The sequence below is a fragment of the Oryzias latipes genome, chromosome 21, assembly GCF_053564925.1.
Source record: "Oryzias latipes strain Hd-rR chromosome 21, Olatipes_Hd-rR_3.1".
Taxonomy (NCBI): Eukaryota; Metazoa; Chordata; class Actinopteri; order Beloniformes; family Adrianichthyidae; genus Oryzias; species Oryzias latipes.
In genome coordinates this window covers 8,424,543-8,449,392 of record NC_136257.1, presented here as the reverse complement: position 1 = coordinate 8,449,392, position 24,850 = coordinate 8,424,543, and the positions used below count along the sequence as shown (strand labels likewise).

Below are 24,850 nucleotides of genomic sequence, written 5' to 3'. Positions count from 1 at the left end.
TTTTGAATGTAGCAGCAGACATCGTTTTTACTACAATTTTTGTTCTTATTTAATCCTTGTGCTATCTTAGATGACCCCACCCTTACATTGACGTGTTCTCCCTACCATGACAAAGGTGGATAAAGGTGGAAAGATTTCATGTAATCCATGGACACCAGTGAAGATCATAAATCAAGGATTACAATGGTTAATTTAAGAGAAAAGTAACAATTTTTTTTTTTTATTTGGACCTTTATTTAAAATAAGTTACATAAAATATAGGAGAACCTGGATGGAAATAAAGCACCATTCTCAATTGACCCGATTTCAGACTTATGTGTTTGGGTCCAAATTGACTTGTTTTCAAGTGTGAACATGGGTCAGTTTGACCCAAACTCAATACAAGGGTTTAATTGTAAAAACAGGGTAAGAATTCCAACAAAAAAGTGTTTTACATTAACATTTAAACATTTAAATACAGCTTTTACATTTCAATAAACAGTGTGGGTCCCATCATCATCTGACGGTGCCACACCGTCACAAGCTTATATATATTTATGAAACAGGAATATACAAGAATGAATTGTGATGTTAAAAACCTGAGAAAATGAAGATGAAATTCTGGTCCTTAACTGTGGCTCTGAAGATGAAGCATCAGTGTAAACTGGCTGTGGCGGATTGTTTTTCTACTTCACCATGAAAAAAAAGTGACCAACCGCTCGAGCTCCAATAACGCCACATCTGCGTTTGCGTTCATTTAAACACTCACCAGGACTGAGCAGATCGTAGCTGGATGCTACCTTTCAACATTTACAGTATTTAGTCAGCCACCAATTGTGCAAGTTCTCCCATTTGAAAAAAATGTAAGAGGCCTGTAATTTTCATCACGGGTTTACCTCAACTATGAGAGACAAAATGAGAAAAAAAATCCAGAAAACCACATTGTCTAAATTTTTAAAGAATTTATTCACAAATTATGATGGAAAATAAGTATTTGTTCATCTACAAACAATCAAGTTTTCTGTTTCTCACAGATCTGTAATTTCTTCTGTAAGAAAAACTCGTTACTTATATAATAGACACCTGTCCACAACCTCAAACAGTCCAAACTCCACCATAGTCAAGACCAAAGAGCTGTCTAAGGACACCAGAAACCAAATTGTTGACCTGCACCAGGCTGGAAAGACTGAATCTGCTATAGGTTAGCAGCTTGGTGAGAAGAAATCAACTGTGGGGGCAATTATTAGGACATGGAAGACATACAAGACCACTGATGATCTCCCTCCATCTGGTGCTACCAGCAAGATCTCACCCCGTGGGGTCAAAATGATCACAAGAACGGTGAGCAAAAATCCCCGAACCACATGAGGGGACCTAGTGAATGACCAGCAGAGATCAAAGTATCAATGGCTACCATCAGTAACACTACCCCACCAGGGACTCAAACGCTGCAGTGCCAGACGTGTCCCCCTGCTAAAGCCAGTACGTTTACAGGAGATCTGCATGGAGGAATGGGCCAAAATCCCAGGAACAGTTTGTGAAAACCTTGTGAAGACTTATAGAAAACTGCTGTCATTGCTAACAAAGAGTATAGAACAAAGTGTTGAGTTGAACTTTTGTTATTGATCAAATACTTATTTCCCACCATATTTTACCACTAAATTCTTTAAAAATCAGACACTGATTTTCTGGATTTTGTTTTTTTCATTTTGTCTCCCATAGTTGATTTATGCCTATGTTGGCAATTACAGGCTACCCTTGTCTTTTTAAATAGGAGAACTTGCACAATTGGTGGCTGAATAAATACTTTTTTGCCCCACTGTAGATCATTTCCAGTCATGGACGCACGAACAAACAGCAGATATGAGATGGTGGATCCACGGTTCACAACTGACAAAAAACTCGGGTTGAAAATATGCGAACACTGAACAACAACAGTGTTAAACGAATAAAAGCTTTCTCAGGTCAAAATTGTTGTATGGACATAAATACGTCCCTGTTGGGCTTTCATCTGGGAAAGGCACTTGAGGAAATGTAATAGATCACAGCCAGATTTCACCGTCCAGGTTCTCATTTTCCACCAAACCGTGATTCAGACAGTGATGTGAAAGTCCTCACATTGTTAGCTAATGATATTGAAACTCCTGCAGCTCATGTGGAGGAGAGAAGTTTGATGTTCTTTTTTCATCTATCATGTAAGAATTCTGAATAAACGAGCTGCAGATCCACAGCTGAATGGACGTCTGTTCTCTACATTCAGTGCATTGGCAGTGGGGTGTTCGGTGCTGCACAATGCTTTAGTGTTAACATGAATGCTAAATATTCCCAAGCTTCACTGCAGAAACCTAAAAACCCTTAGGTAAACCACTAGTTGGGTAACCAAGTCTAATTGTGGTTACTCTCAGTTCACCTGTAAACTGTTGTTTACGTTCATCCATTACAATACAGCTTAAAGTGACAGAATTCCAGTTTGTTTCTTAGACGGAAAAGTCTGTCTCTACTGCAAACACTAAAAGCTCCTCCTTATATTTTCTTCCTTGTGAGCTGGTTTAGCTCGTGCTGGTTTGCGGCGCCTTCCATCCGTGAAACCAGGGTTCGACTCCGGGCTGCTCCCTGTTCCCTTCTCTACTTCTGTGCCGGTCCCAAGCCCGGTTGCTTTGAGAGGGTTGCGTCAGAAAGGGCATCCGGCGTAAAACATTGCCAAGTTTACCGTGCAACTCGTTCGCTGTGGCGACCCCTGATGGGAAAAGCCGAAAGAGAAACAACATATGTTCTTCCTTGTGATTTTGTGCGTTTTTGTTGTCTGCTCCAGTCTGAAAGCCAAAAACTTGGAGCCAGGGGACCCCCTCATTGGAATTCGGGGAATCCCCAAACTTTAAAGTGAAATCTGAATTTGGGGTAATTGAGTTCACAAACGTAGCTGCATGCAGAATCATTCCTCTAAATTGGAAGCAAACAGCCCCCCCACACACATCCAGTGGATGAGAGATATGTTTTTTCTAAATTTAGAAAAAAAATCAGGGACGGGAAGGGAAATGTTTCAATGTCTGGTCCACCTTTATTACTTTGTTTACCAAAAGAAGCTTAAAAATGTCCACAAATTGTTCTTGTAATCTGTTATTGTTGTAATTTTGAAAATTTGTGAAAAACTCAAAAAGAAGAAAAGAAAAAAAAAACATTTGGAGACAGGTCAGTCCAACAGGTAACCACTAGGTGGCTGGATACCCAAACACAGCAGTCACTGATGCCCCCCTAATGTAAAACCGTCCAGGAATACACACACTTACTGTTTTATTCTGGAATCTTTTTGGACTGTGTGGTTAGATTTTATACTTGGTACTTTTGATTGACAGGTGAAGGTCAAATGGTGATTCTTACCCCACCTGCTCCTACGACTGTCAGGGTTGTTTTCTCATTTTAGGGTTGGGGGTGGGGGTGGGGGGGGTTGAGTCTCTATGACCGCATAAAGCAAAAAACTGCCTTCAAAGCAGCTTAATAAAGAACCAGAATGATGTCACACACCTACAGTGCCTCGCGAAAGTATTCTGTTCCCTTGAACGTTTCAACCTTTTGTCACATTTCAGGCTGCAAACATAAAGATATAAAACGAATCTTTATTTATTGGATATTTTAAACTTTTTTAACAAATAAACTGAACTATTGAGCGTGCAAAGTTATTCAGCCCCCTTAAGTTAATACTTTGTAGCGCCACCTTTTGCTGTGATTCCAGCTGTAAGTCTCTTGGGGTTTGTCTCTATCAGTTTTGCACATCGACAGACTGACATTTTTGCTCATTCCTCCTTAAAAACAGCTGGAGTGAGGTTGGATGGAGAGCATTTGAGATCGTTTCAGTTCTTTCCACAGATTCTCGATTGGATTCTAACACCTGGATATGTTTCTTTGTGAACCATTCTGTTGTAGATTTGGCTTCATGTTTGGATCATTGTCTTGTTGGAAGACAAATCTCCGTCCCAGTCTCAGGTCTTTTGCAGACTCCATCAGGTTTTCTTCCAGAATGCTCCTGTAGTTGGCTCCATCCATCTTCCCATCAATTCTAACCATCCTCCTGGTCCCTGCTGAAGAAAAGCAGGCCCAAACCATGATGCTGCCACCAACAACATGTTTGACAGTGGGGATGGTGTGTTCAGGGTGATGAGCTGTGTTGTAGTTTTTGTTGCCAAAAAGTTGGATTTCGGTTTCATCTGACAGGAGCACCTTCTTCCACATGTTTGGTGTGTCTCCCAAGTGGCTTGTGGCAAACTTTAAACGACACTTTTGATGGATATCTTTAAGAAATGCCTTTCTTCTTGTCACTCTTCCATAAAGGCCAGATTTGTACAGTATACGCCTGAGTGTTGTCCTACGGACAGACTCTCCCACCTCAGCTGTAGATCTCTGCAGTTCATCCAGAGTGATCATGAGCCTCTTGGCGGCATATCTGATCAGTCTTCTCCTTGTTTGGGATGAAAGTTCAGACGGACGGCCGGGTCTTTGTAGATTTGCAGTGGTCTGATACTACCTCCATTTCCATATCAGCACTTGCACAGTGCTCTCCTTGGGATGTTCAAAGCTTGGAAAATCTTTTTTGTATCCAAATCCGACTTTAACATCTCCACAACAGTATCTCGGACCTGCATGGAGTGTTCTTTGTTCTTCATGATGCTCTCTGTGCTTTAAATGGACCTCTGAGACTCTCACACAGCAGGTGCATTCACATGGAGACTTGATTACATGCAGGTGGATTCTATTGATCATCTTTAGTCATTAAGGTCAACATCCGATCATTCAGAGATCCTCACTGAACATCTGGAGAGAGTTTGCTGCCTTGAAAGTAAAGGGGCTGAATCATTTTGCACGCCCAATATTTCAGGTTTTTTTTTTGTTAAACAAATTTGAAAGATCCAATATATAGGTTGGAGACAAAGAGGCATGGTTCCCTTATGCCATTACTCTTCCTTCATTAACCCTTGTGCTATCTTAGATGACCCCACCCTTACATTGACGTGTTCTCCCTACCATGACAAAGGTGGATAAAGGTGGAAAGATTTCATGTAATCCATGGACACCAGTGAGGTTCACAAATCATTGAAGAAAAAAGGTTCAGAGCACTGTCTAGTGGGTCTAGATGACCCAACTCCCAACATTAAAGTGCCTAGGATAGCACAAGGGTTACAAGATGTTTAGAATGAGGAAGGAGCCGTCAGCTGTGGATCTGCGAGCACAGCTTTTCCTGCAATGACAGACTGAAATGGTTTTACTGGAGCATTTGCGGTCCAAATTAAAGCAGACTATGTCATAATCTCTTTAGTTTGTGGTCAAACAACCAGAAATTATCCCAGATTATACAAAAATTGGAATTGTAACTACCTTTAAACTCAATTTCACGGAAGTGTACTGATGGTCCTGATAATACTCCAGGTATTATTTTAAGTCCAGCTGCGTTCAATGGATGCTTGATTTGAACGCAGAGCCCAAAAACCGTCGTAGAAACTTGAGTAGTGACATTTGACCGTGAGGGTTTTGAAAGCAGAAGCCCAAAACTGGCATTTATGCCGGTTCACATAGGCTTTTCATTGGAAATGAACGCGCTTTGCACCGGCTGGTGTCAACGTGGCTTAAACCTGAAAGACCATCTGAACTTTCATTTTATCTTATAGAAAAAAAAAGGGTGGTTGAAATCTTTCCATGGAAGGAAAAATGAAGCCACTGGTCTTTAGCTGCGGTCTGAACAGAACATGTAACACGAGGTGAGAACTTCCCTCATTCATAACTCCACCTCCACGGTTCCAACATCTGCCTCATTGCTACAGCTGGAGTTGGATCCGTCTGCATTGAGGCTTCTTGCAGGAGGAGCAGAGGGCGGATCCTTATCTACCTGATGACTGTGGATGTAAAGATACAAGAAAGGCTGTGAAGATGACATAACAAAGGGGAGCGAGCACTAACCAAAACAGAAGTAGTCACCCCGAACCGATGCTTGGTCTGTGAGTTTTGCCAACTTTGGAGTCGAAAGAACTGATCTGACAAGGAGACTTGTTTCCTGCTGAACAGATGGACACATCCTAAAAATTCTGGAACAACACAGACAAAAGCCTGCATCGTGCCGTACCTTCATGTTTTTGTCTGACAGAGGGAGAGCGGTTCTGGAAGCAGGGCCTTTTGTCGGAGCTCCCATGCGATGCTGCATCTTCTATGTCAGCCAATAACGAGGCTCGATAGTGGACCAGAGGTTTCCAGGACTCCTCCCTGAGGTGGGCGTGTGCAGCAGTGGTGTGCCTCTGCAAGTAGGAGAACCTACATCGGCAGAACAAAGCTTTACCAAACACCAGATCCGTTTCTTAGATGGCCTTTTGTGTGCACTTACACCGTCTTCTTGTCTGTTTTGAGCAGTTTACTGGAGAATTCACTGAGGATGGTCAGATAGGAGAGATACGCAGGTGCAGCTGTGTCAGGAGTCTGACTGGACTCTTGGAACGCAAACTCGATGCCGCTTCTGAGCACGACCAAAAAACAAATTCAGGAAAAAGGCAATCGTCTAAAGCTTGGAGAGATGAGCGCCTCTGCAGACCTGTGGATCATGACGACACACTCGCGAAACTTGACAAGGTCGCCAAAGGTGAGAGCAAACCTCCTGGCAAGCTCCTTGATGGTGGTGAATGTCTGAAGCCCTGGGTGGGCACCGGCGCCACGCACTTGTTCCTGCTTTAGCCGCAAAAACAGCTAGAAAGAGCGAAGTGAAGCGTGAGTGGAACCACTGGAGGACATACCACGATAAAAGTCAGCCAAAGAAAAAATGTATCTAACAAAATATGAGAACAGGAACAGACATTTCATCTTGAAAGGCAATCAGAATAACAAAATACATAATAGACTAAATATATTTACACTTCACTACCATAACCGGATTTAGGTACATGAAATACCAGAATCTAGCATTTTAGTGCAACATATAAACAACTATTCAGATAACCTTAGCATAAAAAACATGCTAACAAGTCAACCAAACTCTTTATATCACTTCAAATCACTAAATCTATTGCATTCTTCATCATCATCTGTGTCGCTTTTATATCACGGCTGTGTCACCATGAAGCCGAGAGGCGGGGCTGCTTCGTCTGGTTGCTGTCAGTAGCAAATACGGATTCACCTATAGTGCCCTCTAGTGGTTGTTAGTGGCAAAATAACAAACACATCAGCCTATTTATTAAAAAAAAAAATCACATAAAGGTTGCATGTAAGTATAAGTCGCGACCCCGACCATCTATGCAAAAACGTTATAGTGTTTGACTGAATTTCACAAAAGTGCAGATTTACTTGTTGCAAACAGAGCACCAGCGTGCGGGCGCTCTCGATTTTATCCGTCTGCCTCGTTCTGAACAGCATCTCCTTGATAATGTCTCCAAAGTCGTTGATATACTGGAAATAAATAAAGACAAAACGGCATCAGTAGTAATAATTTAACCCTTGTGCTATCTTAGATGACCCCACCCTTACATTGACGTGTTCTCCCTACCATGACAAAGGTGGATAAAGGTGGAAAGATTTCTTGTAATCCATGGACACCAGTGAGGTTCACAAATCATTGGAGAAAAAAGGTTCAGAGCACTGTCTAGTGCAGTGTTTTTCAACCAGTGTGCCGCGGCACACTAGTGTGCTGTGGGAGATGGTCAAGTGCGCCGTGGGAAATTGCCCTCATTCACTGATCTAAAAACATTTACCATCTCGAGGAAATCAGCTCTTTGTTCATCCAAACAGGCCCTGATAAAACACTGAGTAGTTAGGAATATAAAAGATCTTAAAATGACTTTTTGTTTGTGTTTATTTAATTCTATTAAAGACATTTTGATAAGAATGACGGTACCGCGATTTAGCTGCAGCTATAACTGTGTAAGGAAAAGTCCCGCCCCTTTAACTGTCTCCGCCAATCATCCTTGAAGGCTTAATCACGTCATCAGTTTGACCAATCAGAAGTGGTTAAAGTCTTCACTTCCTTGTTCTTAATTCTGCTGATACAGTCGCTCAGTTCTAACAAATATACCAGCTAGAGCTGAGATTGCGGGGGGGGGGGTCGATCAATACAGACCATGAATTTCTGCTTTTTTTTTTTTAGGGATGCTGGTGTGCTGCGGGATTTTTGTCAGGGTTAAAGTGTGCCGTGGCTCAAAAAAGGTTGAAAAACACTGATCTAGTGGGTCTAGATGACCCAACTCCCAATGTTAAATAAAACCACATAAATAAATACAACTTTCCAAAGTGAAGTCTTTCTGCAATGCTGCACCGGTTCAATCATTTGCTTAAAAGACTGTATATTGTAAATGGCGTATACTGTACTTATGAAGTACTTTGCCAAGCACAGTGTTAGCTAGACCACCAGGATCATTGTTGGGTTCAGTGCCTTGCCCAAAGACACATGAGGCAGGCAGGGCAGGAATTGAACCTGCAACCTTTTGATCAGCAGTCAACTGCTCCACCATTTCTGTTTCTTTTGGATTCGCAAAAGTAATTTAAAGACCGAGTCCAATCATCTTTTGATCTATTTTCAAAGTGTTCACAGTGGTCTTTATGTTATGATGAATTACATTTAAAAAACTGTCGTTTTGATTGAATGAAATATTTTACACTAGTTGGCTTGAAGGCATAAGTATGCATGTGTGAACACTATCTGTATTGTGTACATGTTGACAAGTGGACATTTTTGCAGCTGTTTATAACATTTGAGATTTGTATTACAGCTGAACCTTACCATACTGATAAACATTCAGTAGCTTGTTGCTTTATGCTGCTTCATGGTTTTACCCCCCCCCCCCTCCTATGATCACCCTCCTATCCCCCCCCCCCCCCCCCTCTAACATCCATCTCTCTTCTTCCCTCCTTTCCTTTTCCGTCCGGTCCAACACCAAAGATTTTCCATTATGATTAAATTAATAAAGTTTGGCCTCAATTACAAAAGTGGTTTATTCAGACATACCTCTGGTTTGTCTGAAGATTAATAACCCATGTTGTTAAAGTAAAATATGTCCAACACAAGAGGCCCTCAGCTCTCATCTGTCTGGCCAGCTGTTGGACAGGACAAGTTAAAAAAAAAAAAAAAAAGCTGTCGTTTTTTTAGGACAGTCTCTGCAGCGCGGCAGGAGTTCATTCGATATTGACCTCCGAGTTGTAGGCAGGACCGTTGGTGCGGACAAACCCCGCCCAACCTTCCAAATCCCCTATAGCTGAGCTCTCTGTTTACACGCTCTCCCACTAGCTTACAGCCCCTTGATCCCCCAAACCTAACAACAGAAGTGGCGAGCAAAATTGCAGCTGTCCACGGCTTTGAGCCAGATTGTCAGCTCAGATGAGGAAAACAAAGACGTACATGGATCTGGACATCTACAAGCGGATCCATCAGAATGGAGCGGAGCAAGACACGTTTTTTTGTTAAACTGATGGGTTGGGTTCAGTTTAACAAAAAAACATCAGAATTGTGTTGAGTGGTCCACTTAGTCTGTGGTTTATCCAATATAACTTTAATTTTAAGTAAAAATGGGTCCAAGTTCTTCTGGGTTAAGGTCAAAATTTTAAGTTATCACAAAATAAATATGTGGATGTTTCTTAGAAATGATGTAATTGTAGATAAATGAAATGTATAGAACTGTAAAAGAACAACTCTCCTTCACAGGAATGTCAACAGGTCATGTTAAACTCCTTAAGAAGGAAGTTCACCTTCATGTAGAACATGAAGACCTCAGCTGCCATGCTCATTTCAAGAACTCCATGTACTATCAGTTTGCAGAAGGCCGCAAGGAGATTTCTTCTTCTGTGGAGCTTCTCGAGTTTCTCTTCGTCCAGGCTCTCACCCACTGAGGGAGGGAGGGAGATCATTATTTGATTAGATGTGAAGCAAGAAAATAGAGGGGGAAAGGGGGTGACGGGGAAAAAAAGCAGATTATTCATTCGAAATCGTAAAACTTAGAGAACAGAGCGGAGGCTGTTCTGGCCGGTCTTAAGACAATGGCTTTAGCAGGTGGAGACAAAGGATAGCATCGGACTGGAGCTGTGGTTGTGACACCATGTGGCTTCAATCTTTAATAAAAGTGAGCCAGAGTTAATGGGATTTTCTCACGGAAAGACATTGCCGTGCACTGATGATTTAAGTTCGCCCCCGTGCCCTCCGCTGATCTTTGATCCAGCAGCCAATAGAAAACTCTGTCTATATAACAAAATCATTACCAGACAGATCCAATAAAACAATAGCTTTTTATTACATGTTCAAAAACCAATAATCCTGGATTGCATTTGGTTGAACATTTAGGAGTCCCTCTAGTCCAGTTGTCGACTTCTCTGGACTTTGCTGCATTTGGATGCAATATGTCTGCAAAAGTTAAAGCTATTTTAAAGATATCAGCATTTTACAGTTAACAAAGTCCCTAAAGTACTTAAGAAACAGGAAAACCGCATGAGTTTATTTCATCTTTGCTCATTATAAAACAGGCAATTTGCAAGCTGCATCCGTTTGCACAAGGCAGGCCTGATATGCGTCAATAAAAAGGATTCAGCCGCGTTTCAATCTAAGGATATTAACAAAGTCTGAATTTAGGGGTCAATTGTGGGGTCAGGGTGGAAGTCAGGACGCATTTACAGTCGGAAGGGAACTGGGGAGTTACCCATTAAGAGAAACGTGTGGCGATGCATTTATTACCTTCATGTCTTTACTACAGGGACCTGAAACACATCGGCGCTTTTGGGGATCATCTGCAGAGTAACAGTGCCACCTACTGTGCAACATCAGTTCTGACAAGGAACATTTACAGGAATTAACTCATTTCTATTCCATTCTACTGTCTGCATGCCATGTTGAGGCATCTGTGGAAGGAGAACTTTCACAGATCTTTCTTCCTGTCACCTTTTGTAGCCACTGCTGTTGCTATTAATATTTTTAGTTTTATTTAATACATATCTGCTGCTTTGAATAAAGCTATGGTGACAAGGTCATTTCCCCTTTGTTGGATAAATAAAGTTTTATTCTATTCTGCTTTACAGACTTGCTCTGCTACAGTTATGTGTGTTTACTACTGAAATTGCATTTAGATTGGGTTTCTGAAGTGGCTAAGAAGTTTTTCTGGAAAGATTTCCCTTTCATATCATTAAAACAAAAACAAAAAACGCTTTTCTCTAACCACCCCCAGTTTTAACCCCTTTATTATTTCATCAGAATATGTCAAGGTGTGTGCAAAATAAAAGTAGCTTCATATATTTTTTCCATCAACAAATTAAAAGATGAAGTCTGCTGAAGTTTTACCTTTGTTCTGGCTGTCACCATCAGCTCCAACAAAGACGTGAGTGCAGGCAAAGGCCAACAGCGCCCTCTGCAGTTTGGGACTGGGTGTGAAGAGCAGAGGACCGAAGCAGGTGGGATCCCAAATGTGCAGCTGGAACGAGTGAGCCGTCAGGATGTCACAAACACCCAGAAAAGCCTACAGCAAAGAATGACCAGACGTTTAAAAAAAGAGTTTTTAAGCCGCAGACGGCAATGGAAGATGGCGTAACGAGTGTGTGCCGCTTCCTGTCGTACCTGACTCCTCACCCTGTGGTTGCTGTGTGAAAGACATCGATGACTCCACTCACAGAAGAGACGCAGCTGAAGCCTCTGAGCTACAGCTTTTTCCTATAGTGGACAAATATGATGCTTTTGTTTTTCTTTATTATGTCAAATCTAAAGTTTTAAAAAAGCAATATTATAGGTAAAGGATTGCATGAATGATTACGAAAAGTAAATGAATAAAGTGTTGAGGACTGAGATGGATTTACAAAGCTATATTTGAAATAAATAAAATCGATAATCAACTTTCAGTAGCTTCTTTTTTTTTTTTTAAAAAGGGGAAAAAAACGTTGAGACTATGTTTTCACACCAGGCCAGGTAACTCACTCTGCAGGTCAAAAGTTCACTGCTTTTGTTGAGAGACCAGAGCAGGGTGAATGACAAGCACTGCAGCACCTCCTCAAGAATCTGAGAAGAAGAAAAAAAAAAAGAGTCAAACTGACCAAAAGAGTGAAAACGTGTGGTCGTTCATGCAGGCATGATAACCTCAGCAGGCGCTCCTCTGCAGATGACGTCCTCGGACAGGAGAGGAGACAGCAGGTCAAACAGACTCCACCCACTGAGGTCATGACAGCTGCCGCAACACGCAGAAGAACACGGAGGCGCATCACGCAGACATCGCAAAGCGGTGAGGCAACAACTGTGAGCTTATGGAAAACAGCCATTACTTGTGAAAAGTCCTGAGTTTCCTTATGGTGGTTTCGATGTCTTTTAGCCTTTCTTCATCAGCAGAGAAACCGTCCTCCTGAAAAAAAAGGATTTCTTAAAGGGACATTTGAAATACCTTCAGACTCGGTGGCTGCCTTGTCTACACCACTCACAATAAGTAGGAGATATTGCCAAAAAAAAACTTAATGGATGTCGTATACACACTGTTTCATTTCACAGATTTTTGGAATAGGGAGGCAACTGTTTCGGGGATCCCACACCTCATTTCTACACACTTTCTCTGCACCGTGCTTTACCTTTTGGGGCCAAAATTCTAAAAGAAACACCTTTTCAGTGAGGCATCAATTTCAACATCCAGTGGATATAAAAAGCTATGGTTTGGCCAGCAATGACCCCTGACCCAGCTGAAGCAGAGACTGGATGACTGGACCCCATCCCCAAGGTGGCCCGGCAGAACGGCCTGTAGCACTGGTGGAAGAGTGGAACAACATCATGAAAAAACTAATCTGCACTTGATCTGATCAAAACCGGACTGTGACAACGATGCAAAACTATAACTCTGTCGGGGTGGGATTATATAATTTCGCTTTTTTCCACTCCTTTTTAAGCAATAATGCCCTCATTGACCTTCTCTAATGAGTTTGATAAATCTGTGGGATTTTTTTCTTGCATTGGCTACAATTAAGGCTTGAAATAAACCAAATCAATCAAATATCTTGGAGCACGAGACGTCGCTGTCAAGCTGTCATCGCTGAAAATGGTGGAAATACTCACTATGGTCAATTGTTTCTATCTGGGTTTATCTTTATTATTGTCATGACTAATGAAAATGGTGGTTTCTTCTCATTCATTATTAGTAATGAATATGAACTTTTGAACATTTCTTGAAAATTCAGACCAAATAGGAAAAGAACTCATGTAATATAACAGTGTCCCTAACTTATTGTGAGTATTGTAAACATAGATTTACAGAAACTTGGTGTTTGGTATCAATACTCAGATTCGGTTCTAAGCAAATCCTCATCCAGATATGGACTCTTCTGTGTCACAGTTGCCCTTACGCAGAGTGAGTCCTTTAGCAGATCCTTCAGGTGCTCCACCCAGGTCTCCACCAGGGAGTCTCTGGCAGCTCTGGCCACGGAGCCCCAGGCTGCCCCCTCCCCACAGAGATGGAGGTAAGTGCGCGCTGCTGCCTCCAGAACTGCAGGGCTCGAGTGGCGGTCCAAAGCAGCCGCCATCTCTGCCATCAGGCTGCAGACCAGCTGCCGACGTGAGGAGGGAGAGATGAGAAAAATTCCCCAGAATGGGTTCATATTTTCCTCTTTGTGGTGTAAACTGATACGCCAGAGAGACAGCATCATTACTCACAAATATATTTACCAAATTCAATATTTTTATTGTTTCTGTCAAGAAGAAAATAAAAAACAGGTTTTAACTGTTTGTCCAGGATGAAATTGAAAAGAAATTGTTGCAAACCTCAGAGTTTTCAGCTTCTGGACTCTGCGTAAGGAAGTACTGAGGAATCCTTATCAACGAGGCGACAGTATCACAGCTACAGGAGTACTGCACAAACAATGGCAAAGAACAGAGCTTATCCAAAGAAAATGCACAATAAAATGTCAACAGAGATCAAACTGACAGCAGCTGGGTTTTATTTGGATTGTTCTGCACGGAACAATACCTTGGAAAGTAACTGAGGAAGCACCACCAGCAGATGTTGGGTGAGCTTTAGACACTCATCAATTTGGCATTTCTTTTCCCGAGCATTCGGAATCTGGAGCACAGATGCATAAATGTTTCGTTTATGATTAAAGGCGTGTGTCTAATCACATTAACAAAGTCATACCTTCTTTGCTCCACTCCTTCCTGCCAACGCCGGTCCCTCTGAGGCCTGCCGCACCGACGCAACCAGGATCTCCACGAGCACAGCCTGTTCTGCTGATGTAAAACCTGCCAGAGGACCGTCGATTTATTTTTCAAAAGTGTCCGATTCATATAACAAAATTTCTCCGATTTGTTCTTTTCTCAGGAACCTGAGAGCTAGAAGCTCTCATTGAGATTAGAGTTCTTCTTCTTTCTCTTTCGGCTTTTACCCATCAGGCGTCGCCACAGCGAACAAGTCGCATGGTAAACTTGGCAATGTTTTACGCCGGATGCCCTTCCTGACGCAACCTTCTCAAAGCAACCGGGATTGGGACCGGCACAGAAGTAGAGAAGGGAAATTGAGATTAGAGTTAACCGATCTTAAATGTTCCTATGATATCTAATCCTGGTTACAAAGCTATCTATTCAAAACCATTTTTTCATCTGACCTCGCAATGAAGTAATTCAACTACAAACCATTTTTGCTTAAAACTGAGACGTTTGTGTTTGCTCCCAAAAACTGCCATTTATCCCACACAGACAGTCTAAAGCAGGGGTGTCAAACTCATTTTCACCGAGGGCCACATCAGCATAACGGCTGTTCCTCAAAGGGCCTGATATAACTTATACATGTAACTAAATGTAATGAAAAATAAATATTATTATAATCAATAACTCATTAGTTATTGATTATATTTTTATATTATATTTTTATATTATATATTTTTAAAGTGACAATTACAGTTGCATAGAAAAACATGTTTGTTTGTTACTCTAACATAAATCCTTTTAATTTTTTTCCGCTTGTTAAAACCCACATAACTCCATTAATGAAGGATCAAACTGTCCAAGTGAATAAAGAAAAATAACATAAAACTGAGCAAGAAAGAGCATGTATTATAGTGTAACATTTTAAAAAAAAAAGGCTGCACACAGCCTTGCATCCAACTGATGGTTTGATGACAACAATTTCTCTGCATACACACATAAGAGCTGCAAATATTGAATAATTACAACTGCAGCAGAGCTTATCAACAAACCAAAAAAGTATTTTAAGAAATTAAAAACTTTTATGCTCTCGCGGGCCACATAAAGTGACATGGCGGGCCACATTTGGCTCCCGGGCCTTGAGTTTGACACGTGTGGTCTAAAGTGAAGAGTGTTTTCTATTTATCGGTTGAATGCTATAAAGTATTCAACCCATTGTTTTCCTGTTTCTCTTTATTTATTTACTATAGTATCTTCCGCCATATTTTGCCGCTCAACTTCTGCAATTCTTCACCTATTTTAACCACTCAACTTGTTAAAATGTTCAGCTCTTTCAGCTTATTCCAGCTATGACTTTTGGTCCAACAAATCCTTGAACCTTTCAAGTCATTCCAGGATTATACCGATTATATGTCCAGTACACTGTACCTGGTTGTGGCGTAATGGCATATTATGTGAGCTGCGGTGCACAACTTCGCCAGTTAGAATCCCATTGTTTGCATTTTTCACAAACATATCTTTATTGTTATTGTGATGTTTTCACTGTTTTTATGGTGAACTTTGATCATTTCTGTCTTTTTTTCTGTGTGCCAATTATTGGTTGAATGCTATAAAACATTCAACCCCTTGTTTCCCTGTTTCTCTTCATTTCTTTCCTTATTATAGTAACATCCGTCATTTTTTGCAGCTATTTTAACCATTCAACTATTAAAATGTTCAGCTCTTTCAGCTTTTTCCAGATATGACTTTTGGTCCTTCAAATCCATGAACTTTTCAAGATATTCCAGGATTTGCCTCCATTGAATACAAGGGGAATCCTTGAAAACCTTGGCTTCTTTCTGTGGAGCAGAAGCTCACTGGTTCGAGACCCGGCGCTGCAATTTTCACAAAAATTATCTTTTTTGTTACTGTGCTGTTTTCACTTTATTTATGTTCAAATTTGATTATTCCTTTATTTGCATTTTTTTAAATGCAGATCATTCTAGTTTACATTTTGTTTCATTGTGATAGTTTATTATATAGATGAGCGAAACAAACCTACAATGTTGTTTCAAAAATGTCAAATTTGTCCGCTTTTTTTTCATTGAACAGTTTAGAGCACATGCAGATTTTCAAAATAAAACAAAAAGTAAATACATTTGTAACCATCTACAGAAGATTGATCAGAATTATTTAAAACAAAAGCTTTGCTAAAACAGGCACGTGCATGACAGCAGAACAGTTTTTATATTAGTTAAAACAGGCAGATGTAGGAGTTTCTGCAGCAGCCGGATGAAAGCGATCTCCTGCTGTAATGTCCTCCTCTGAGGAAAAAATAAAGCCATCTAGATGCTTTGTTTCCCTTCTTTTACTGTCAAAAAAGTTTTTTTATGTTGCTAAACTCCTTTAATTTTTTCTATATTGTTTTCTTACCTGGAGCCTGAGCAGACGAGTCCTGCAGCAACACAGATGTGAGTGTGGCCCAGTCCTTCAGCAGAGCCCCCCCACAGTCCCACAGACTGTCCACAAGATACACAACATGCGTGTGTGCCTGAGGCGCGTACAGACAAAAGCAATGATGTCACAGTAACACATGAAAAAAGGGTTTTTGGGAGCCAAATCTGGCAACTTCAATTGAAATCCTTGTTTTTACCTCAGATTCCTGAAAAAAACGCAGTAAAGCTTTTAGCCTGGTGTAGGTTTGTTGTGCAGGCGTGTCCTCCTCATTCATGGAATCCAGAGTTTCAGAACCTTCAGCACTTAAAAGCCTGACAAATAAAATAAAGACAGTGGCAAAAGTAGTTCCCCTTGTCTTGTTAACGATTGAAGTGTGTGTACCTTGAGAAGAGAAGCTCCCCTGCAGCTGCAGCAAGAGGGCGCTGTGAGCAGTAAACGAACTGGAGGAGCCGATTGTGGTCCTCAGGGGTGAGAACATCCTCAGATGTTCTAAGAATGAGATGGACCGAGGAGATGTTCATGCAGGTTGTCACCAAAAAAATTCACTTAAAAAAAAAGAAGCTCACCTAGAGATAAGCACCAGAAGCTTCATGGTCTGTACCGCCACCTCATTGTCCTTATCCAGTGTCATGGAGATAATCCGATCCTGATAGTTGGATAGAAATGTTGATGGGATGTAACCACTCAAACCTAAGGGTTCAACTAGTTAACACACACTTCTGGCTTTGATTGACCTTATTAATACCAGTAAATTACACAAGAATGTAAATGCTAAGGCTAATTACATCACAAAATGTCTCTACCACTGTAAATGCATTCATCTTTCCCTCTGTTTGCTAAAAAGAAAAAAAAAACATTAAAACCTTTTAGTGTTTCTTTACTACAAAACCCGCCTGCCTGACTTCTACTGCAACCACTTTCATGAAGGGGGGGTCAAATCAGGATCAGCCTTAAGTGAATGAAAAACCCCTTTGTAAATTTGAAATAAAGAATTAAAAAGAGTTTTAAACCCGTAAGTACACATCGTCGTGAACTTGAAGGAAACATTTAACATTTGAAAAATTAAATTGTAAATTTGAAATTTTAATTTTATGTTGCTGTTTTCTGTTTTCAACTTTTTCAATCTCATTTCTTTTCCTTTTTGCTTTCAGTCCTCAATTTATAGTTTCAATTCAGACGTTTTGCTTTTGCCGTTGAGTCCGATTTTATGTGAGGGCGGGACCTGAAGCCCATTAGCTACCTGGACATGATTGACATCGGGTGATCGAGGTTATGGTGACGTTGTCTTTGACCCAAAACAGCCCTTTTCGAAATAGGTGTGCTGGCAGATCCAGGAGTCAGTAAAAAGATCCTAACTTCTGGAAAAACAGCAAAACCAGGTGCTGGACTAGCTTATTCTGTTCCTTTGTGACCCAGTACCAGACGGACTTTAGAAAATAGAGAAACAGATTTAACGGGGGGCTTCATGTGAATCCTTACGTTTAAATGGGACTGTTTCTTTGCTGCTTTGCAACAGGTAAACACTTCTGAATGAAAACAGCCACACTGTTCCTTGTTTTAAGCAATTAAATTATTATTTTTGACGATGTTTTAAGCTTTTCACCATAATGACAAAATCTTCCAAAAAATGTCTACAGTAAATAAGTCAATAAAAACATCTTTGATGCATCTCTAAAACAGGAAATATTTTGTCAATAGGTAACTTCACATCTGAGCCAACAGAAATTACATGTGGAGCTCCCCAAGGCTCCATCCTGGGGCCGCTTGTTTTTAACATCTACATCCAGGTTATAAAGGACAGCAACCTTAGTTAGCATAGCTACACAGGCGACACACAGATATATATTTTAAAGACACCAGGAGACCGTGGCCCTGTACAGGCTCTTGGTAAATGCATTTTGGACAGTAATGACTGGATGTACCACAACGTACTTCAATTAAGCAAAACCAAAACTGAATTTATTGTCTTTAGAGAGAAACGGTTTAACCTTTAATTTATTCATCTGAAACCACCAACCAGGCCAGAAACTTGGGTGTAGTGATGGGCACAGACCTTAATTTTGATAAACACATTAAGGCAGTCACAATTCGATGTCAAACTATGTCTCAAACCACCTGTGCGAATCAGTAAAAGCAGATTTGCTTTGGCAACCACTGAAGGGATCTGCCGAAAGGTGAACAACAACTAAAATTAAGGCGGTCACAAAATCAGCCTGCTATCCTCAGAAAAATATTTCATGGATTTAAGACTTGATGTCTAAGCAGGACCTGTAGAAACTAGTTCATGTGTTTATCTTTAGTCGACTTGACGACTGTAACAGTGTTTCTACAAGATGGCCACAAAAAAAAAAATCAACCAGGAAACTGCAGCTTATTCAGAACTCTACTGCAAAAAAGTAGACCACATCAGTTCAGTTTTGAAGTCTGTTAGAGGATAAAAATTAAAGTTCTGTTACTGGTTTATAAAGCTTTGAAAAGTTTATCACCAAAATACATGATTGACCTCCTGACCCTGTGCATACCATTCAGACCTCTCCCCGTTTCTGCATCTGGTCTTTTGTCAGTTCCTAGAGTCAAAACCAAACATGGAGAACATGCATTCAGCTTCTACGCTCCACAGATCTGGAACAGACTTCTAGAACAGTGTTTTTCAACCTTTTTTGAGCCACGGCACACTTTAACCTTGACAAAAATCCCGCGGCACACCAGCATCCAAAAAAATAGATTAAAAAAAAAAAAAAAAGCTCAGTCTGTATTGATCTACAGCCGCTCCGCAACCTCACATGCATTTTTGTGATAATTGTTGCAGAAAACCCTGGAAGCTGCAGCTGTTTTTTCTAAAAGATGTATTAAAAATTAAGTCAAAAGATTCAAAAACTGTTTGATGTGTGTTCGTTGTTTTAAGACGTTAAGAGGAGAGACTCATTGTGCGCTAAGACAGTCACTTTACTGCATCATGGGAGATGTAGTGCCCGTAATGCGCCGACCGCAGAAAGACCAGCGTCTTTGAGCTTCATGGTTTTGTTCACTTGTTCCACTCTGATACCAGATTCTGTGCAAAGCTACACCGCTAAAGACGAGCTTTAGCTGGTATTTTTGTTAGAACTGAGACTTTTTTGCGCTAAATCGAAACAAGGAAGTGAATACTTTAACCACTTCTGATTGGTCAGACTGATGACATGTGATTAAGCCTTCAAGAATGATTGGTGGAGACAGTTAAAGGGGCGGGACTTTTCCTTACACACTTATAGCTGCAGCAAAATCGCGCTATCCCGTTATTCTTATCAAAATATCTTTAATAGAATCATATAAACACAAAGAAAAAATAATTTTATGATGTTTCATATTCTTAACTTCTCAGTGTTTTATCAGGGCCTGTTTGGATAAACAAAGAGCTGATTTCCTGGAGATAGTAAATGTTTTTAGATCAGTTAATGAGGGACATTTCTCACGGCACACTTGACCATCTCCCACGGCACACTGGTTGAAAAACACTGTTCTAGAAGGACTTAGATCAGCTGAAATACGGAAACCCACCTGTTCTCAGCTACATTTGATCAATTTGTATTCAGGAGTTCACACCTACACTGTTACTTTAAGCTTACTTCAAACTAAGTTCTTTTTAACTTACATTTTTTTTTTAATGATCACCCCCTCAATATTTCTTTTGAATGTTTCTTTCCATGTTTAATGTAAAGCCCTCGTCTTTGCACACAAAATGTGCCATATACAAAATAAAGTTGCCTTTCCTGAAAATATTGTTTAAACTTTGAGGAAGCTATTTTACCTTGAAGCGACTGGTGAACAGATCAAGTTTAGGAAGGAGCCCAGGATCTCCATACAGTCCCTGCAACGCTAGCACACACTTGAGACGCACATCCGGGGTCTGGAAAATGCCACAGAGGAGGCTGGAGTTGATTTCTCAAATCCGAGTATCACATATTAGCACATATTTCTATTTCTGTCATCCAGTTTTGGATTTCCTGAGCTGCATCACACTGCAGGTGCTCACCTTGTCGTACATCATCCAGCCGATGTACTTGAGGTAACTGTCGGTGAGAAACAAAGAGCTGTAGAGCTTCATCCACAGGCCCAGCTCCTCCATGCAGATGGAGCGGATTTCTGGTAGGACATCACTGCAGCACAAAAAACAAACAAAAATATAAAATTTTGAGTACAATTTAACTCTCATGTGGGGATCTTAGTGGATTAAGAAACACTGCACCGATATCTCTTGAGAAAAACTCCTTTGAAGATGACGTCCATCATGCTCTCTATCTCTGCTCGCTTCTCCTGCAACTTCAGAGACAGAAGCCACACAACGCTTCAGGTAAAAATGAAACAAACCCGTCTAGCACCCCCTGAATGAACAGCCACCGTGCAACAGCTTACCTCTGTGATCTTCTTCTGCAGCCTCTCCAGCTGCTGAGGGCTCCTCTGCCTCGCTGTCTTCGTCCTTTGCACGCCGTACAGCTTCTGGCTGTTTTCCACCCCGACGCTGAGGCTGAGAGCCACGCCCATCAGCGAGCTCAGCAGCTTCGCCGCTTCACAACAGAACCCAGAAGAACCATAACTTTGACCTTCAAAGTCATACGCCCAGATTTTTGCTTTGTGGTTAGGTCCTACCAGCGAGCGTGAAGGTGTGTCTGAAGGCGCGCACATACGAGTTCGACAGCTCACTGAGCAGCGAGATGACGGCGCTCATCAGGTAGCTGTCAAAGATGATGGTGTGCTGACACTGAGCCACCAGCACCGACACAAATTCAGAGAACTCGGCGTGGAACCAGCGACTGTGCGGCCCGGACTGCATGAGAGGATACTCTGCACTGTCCTGCAGGGCAACGGGAGGCTGGTGTAAGCTAGAGGCATCATACACAGCACAATAACATCAAACTGCATTAAAAAGGACGCTGGCATTTTTATATTTTAACACAGAAATGATTGATATTCATTATAATAACTTAACTTGAATAAATAAATCTGTCTTCAAACGGTAAAAGATACATTTTGCACCTTTTCTGTTATTTTTAAGAATTCAAATGTGCTTTTAAATTCTGCTTAAATAAAACATTTTTGGTGTAAAGATGTTCTACCAGAACTGAGAGTGTGCAAAACCCATTCAAGTCAACAAGTTTGTGACGCCTTTGCAGCCTTAAATAAAGACAGTCGCGTCATGTATGAGCTTCGTATTTAGTTTTTAATTACACTAAATGATAAAAGTTTAAACACAAAAACTGATTCATATTTAATTTAAAAGTGAAGTTCAAAGATAAACAAGAAACCTTTCCCTGCAGGTCAAAACACATCAGATAAGAACAGAATATCTAACTTAAAGATATACATTTAAAATAAAAATCCTATAATAGAAGAAGTAGTTGTTAAGAGACTTTTAAAAAAAGTACTCTTACACTTTGGGGTGCTAATACTTTTCTTTTTGTTTTTAACCAAAATGTTGAAAGTCAAGGATCCAAACCTATAAATTCATTTAAATTGCTTATTATTTTTAATTTAAATAAATTTACAAAAACAATCACAAAAACATTAAGCAGGTATTTACTGAATCAAGGGGCCAGGTGACTGTGAGGATCCATGGGAAGGCCAGAAACTTCTTATACTGCAGACCAGCAACCTACAACAATCAATCAGCTTAATAAGAATCCAGACAAGACAAGACAAAACAAGACAAAACAGACAGACAGTTGAAAATAAAACCATGTTACTTCATCCAACTCCTCGATCATGCTCTTCATAACCCCACGCTTCTCTTTGCTCTGACACATCTCTGCTGTGACCACACCTGCAGGGAAAGAACCGCAGGAGACATCAGCCGCATCACCTCCATGGGGGGGGGGGGGGGGGGGGGTGCTTACCTTTGCATCCAGAACACTGGATAAAGAAGCTGATGAGATCAAGGAGGGAGGAGTCTTTGTCCGTTCCATACGCCTCAATCCAGTCATCAATCACCACCTCCAGGAGCATGAAAACGCAGATGCTGAGTTTTTATGCAATATTACTAATCATTTACATTATTCTAGTTTTTCACCACTTTTAATATGGTTTTATAGAAGAAAAGCAAAAGTGTTTGTAAAGACAAAGACTGTCATCTTATTTCTTGTTGGATATATTTCCATATAGGTTCAGGTATGACTGATTTTTAAAGGTAAACCCAAAATTCCCCAAATCTAAAAATATACATTACTCTTGATATTTTCATTTTTTGTCAGCTGTTTAGTGTCCCGGGCTCATTTTTATCCTAATATTTTAAATGTTGCCCCACTCTCAATTCAAAGTGGTTTGCAAAAACATATAAAGCTTTGGCAGCCATAAAAAAAAAGTTTCAATATAAAATAATAATCCATCAGGAAAATCTTTAAAAACCACTAAAACTTTACAGGTAATAGGGGAGAAAAAAGACAAAAATGTAAAAATAGAAAGAACAGGAAAAAGAAAATGTCAGCTCACAGTCAACCAACAGTATATATTAATACAAAAAACAACAGATGCATTTCAAGTCACATGCTAAAGATGGGTTAGGAAAATCCCCCATACCTGCATGGCGCTCTTGCCCATAGACATCACTTCAAACAGGGTGACAGCTTCCACATGCGTCTGTTTTCTACGTCTGCCCCCCGCTTTGACACTGCTGCGGCCGGCTTTTGCCTTTTTACGCTTGACATTCTCTGAGAATGTGTGGGCTCTTTTCCTCCGTCTCTGGAGGGGGGAAATCATACACTTAAATGAAAGGTTTTAAACCCTCATCCTACAGTAAATTTACACTAAATAAGATCATTACATCCAGTTTGGTGCCATAATTTTAATGGAGTTGTTGAGTCTAAAGAAAAATCTATCTAAAGACATAAAACTTTGTTGGTCAAAGTAAAACGTTTATATTTTAAATTGGTATAATCAAAATTAGTGGTGAATAAAACTTAAAATGTGCAATATTAATGATCAATATTACGATGATGATGACTTGCAACATGTCAATTCCATTTGACTGCAACAATTTTATTTAAATTTAAGTTAAATTATACTCCAAATGACCCTAGTCAACACAGGAGGCAAACATCTAACATAAAAGAGCTCCATCCTTCAAATGCATGAATGGATTTATTTGATTCATTAAATACTTCAAGCTGCCATAAGATTGTTTTAGCACATTTAACCATTTATTGCCATTTTTGTCATCTTTTGCGATATGCATATTGCTGCACAGCTTAATATCGTGATAACGATAACTTTGAGGTTTACTGTGCAGGCCTAATGTGTGTAAGCATTTACGGTAACTATTTATCGCATTGTTGTTGTTTTTCTTTAGACAAAGTTAAGCCATTTTTAGAAATAAAAGCAGCTTTGAACACATCCCAGAGATACGGTGTAAAGAACTCATTTTTGTCCCAACAGCTCAGCTGATTGTATATTTGTACATTAAATGAGCACATCTTCCTGTGTTTAAATTACTCTTTTATTTTAATTGTCATTTTTGCTTGAACCTAACCTATAAAAAAATAAAAAAAGCTTGGACTACTGACAAAAAATTTAATTAAATCATAAAAATAAAAAAACTTACCACAGATTTTTGCTGATTTTCATTTCCTGAATCTTCCCCTGATTGGGTGACAGCTCCAGAGGAGGTAGCTTCTGCATGAGAGCTTCTACTGAAAGAAAACAGTCATTTTCTAAACTTAAACTTAATTAAAATACAGTGGATTGTTTTTTCAGAAAAGCAAGTGAATATGAGAGAGTTTGCATTCCTCATCATGTGTGTGAAAGGGTCTTACTTCTGCTCTGAGGACCTGGATGCGGCTGCAGCCGATGGCTCTGGGATCATGTCCTCCTCAGATCTTCACTTCAAAAGTACAGCAACTAGAAACAGAATTTGTGCCAATATTTACATTTTCAAAGTGTTTTACTGTTATTTGCAAGCCCCCTCCTCTGGGGAAGCTGGTTCGTGGTTTGCTCAAAGACACTTCAGCACTGGGGATGCTTGGCGCCTTAAGAACTTTTATCATGCTGACTTTAATTGTTGTATGTTTTCTTTTCTTTTAATCAAATTCAATACAAACGTCTCAAACAATTGGCATCACAGCTGTTTTTGGTAATAGAGCGAGCATAAAAAAAAGCTTTAAAAGGGCAAAAGTCTTACAATAGAACGTTCCAAACGCACCTTTTCTAAACTGGTTCATCGTTTTCCAGCCGTTCGCACATTTGTAGATTGGCGTTTTATGGCTGACAGACAATAATTCAAAGCCCTCTTCTGATTCCTAAATCGTCTGTATTTATTTACCATCAAAATCAGTCTGCTAGCTCTCACAGTCAAGTTGTCGAACACCC

At 40.3% G+C, this 24,850-nt stretch overlaps 1 protein-coding gene across 4 annotated transcripts; it reads right to left on the bottom strand.

Moving 5' to 3' along the window:
- Nucleotides 1-210: 210 nt before the first annotated feature.
- On the bottom strand, nucleotides 211-24,850 carry si:ch211-269e2.1 (cohesin subunit SA-2). Of its 4 annotated transcripts, none has more exons than XM_023951183.2 (32): nucleotides 24,684-24,850; nucleotides 24,298-24,382; nucleotides 24,087-24,174; nucleotides 23,066-23,227; nucleotides 22,387-22,483; nucleotides 22,237-22,313; nucleotides 22,074-22,145; nucleotides 21,143-21,347; nucleotides 20,909-21,060; nucleotides 20,742-20,815; nucleotides 20,529-20,652; nucleotides 20,304-20,402; nucleotides 17,083-17,162; nucleotides 16,898-17,005; nucleotides 16,713-16,827; nucleotides 16,493-16,610; nucleotides 14,076-14,179; nucleotides 13,911-14,003; nucleotides 13,706-13,792; nucleotides 13,291-13,491; nucleotides 12,229-12,305; nucleotides 12,047-12,134; nucleotides 11,888-11,968; nucleotides 11,534-11,626; nucleotides 11,261-11,435; nucleotides 9,685-9,821; nucleotides 7,294-7,395; nucleotides 6,548-6,699; nucleotides 6,344-6,472; nucleotides 6,089-6,273; nucleotides 5,944-6,019; nucleotides 211-5,861 (listed from the first exon to the last, which is right to left on the bottom strand). In XM_023951183.2, exons 2-32 carry the CDS (start codon nucleotides 24,345-24,347, stop codon nucleotides 5,744-5,746), a joined length of 3,519 nt encoding a protein of 1,172 aa, XP_023806951.1. In that variant the 5' UTR covers nucleotides 24,348-24,382; nucleotides 24,684-24,850; the 3' UTR covers nucleotides 211-5,743. The 4 variants fall into 4 exon arrangements, with proteins under 4 accessions (XP_023806951.1, XP_023806950.1, XP_023806952.1 ...); XM_023951182.2 differs by having other exon boundaries at nucleotides 3,014-5,861; nucleotides 5,944-6,022; XM_023951184.2 differs by having other exon boundaries at nucleotides 3,014-5,861; nucleotides 5,944-6,022; nucleotides 24,087-24,171; nucleotides 24,684-24,838.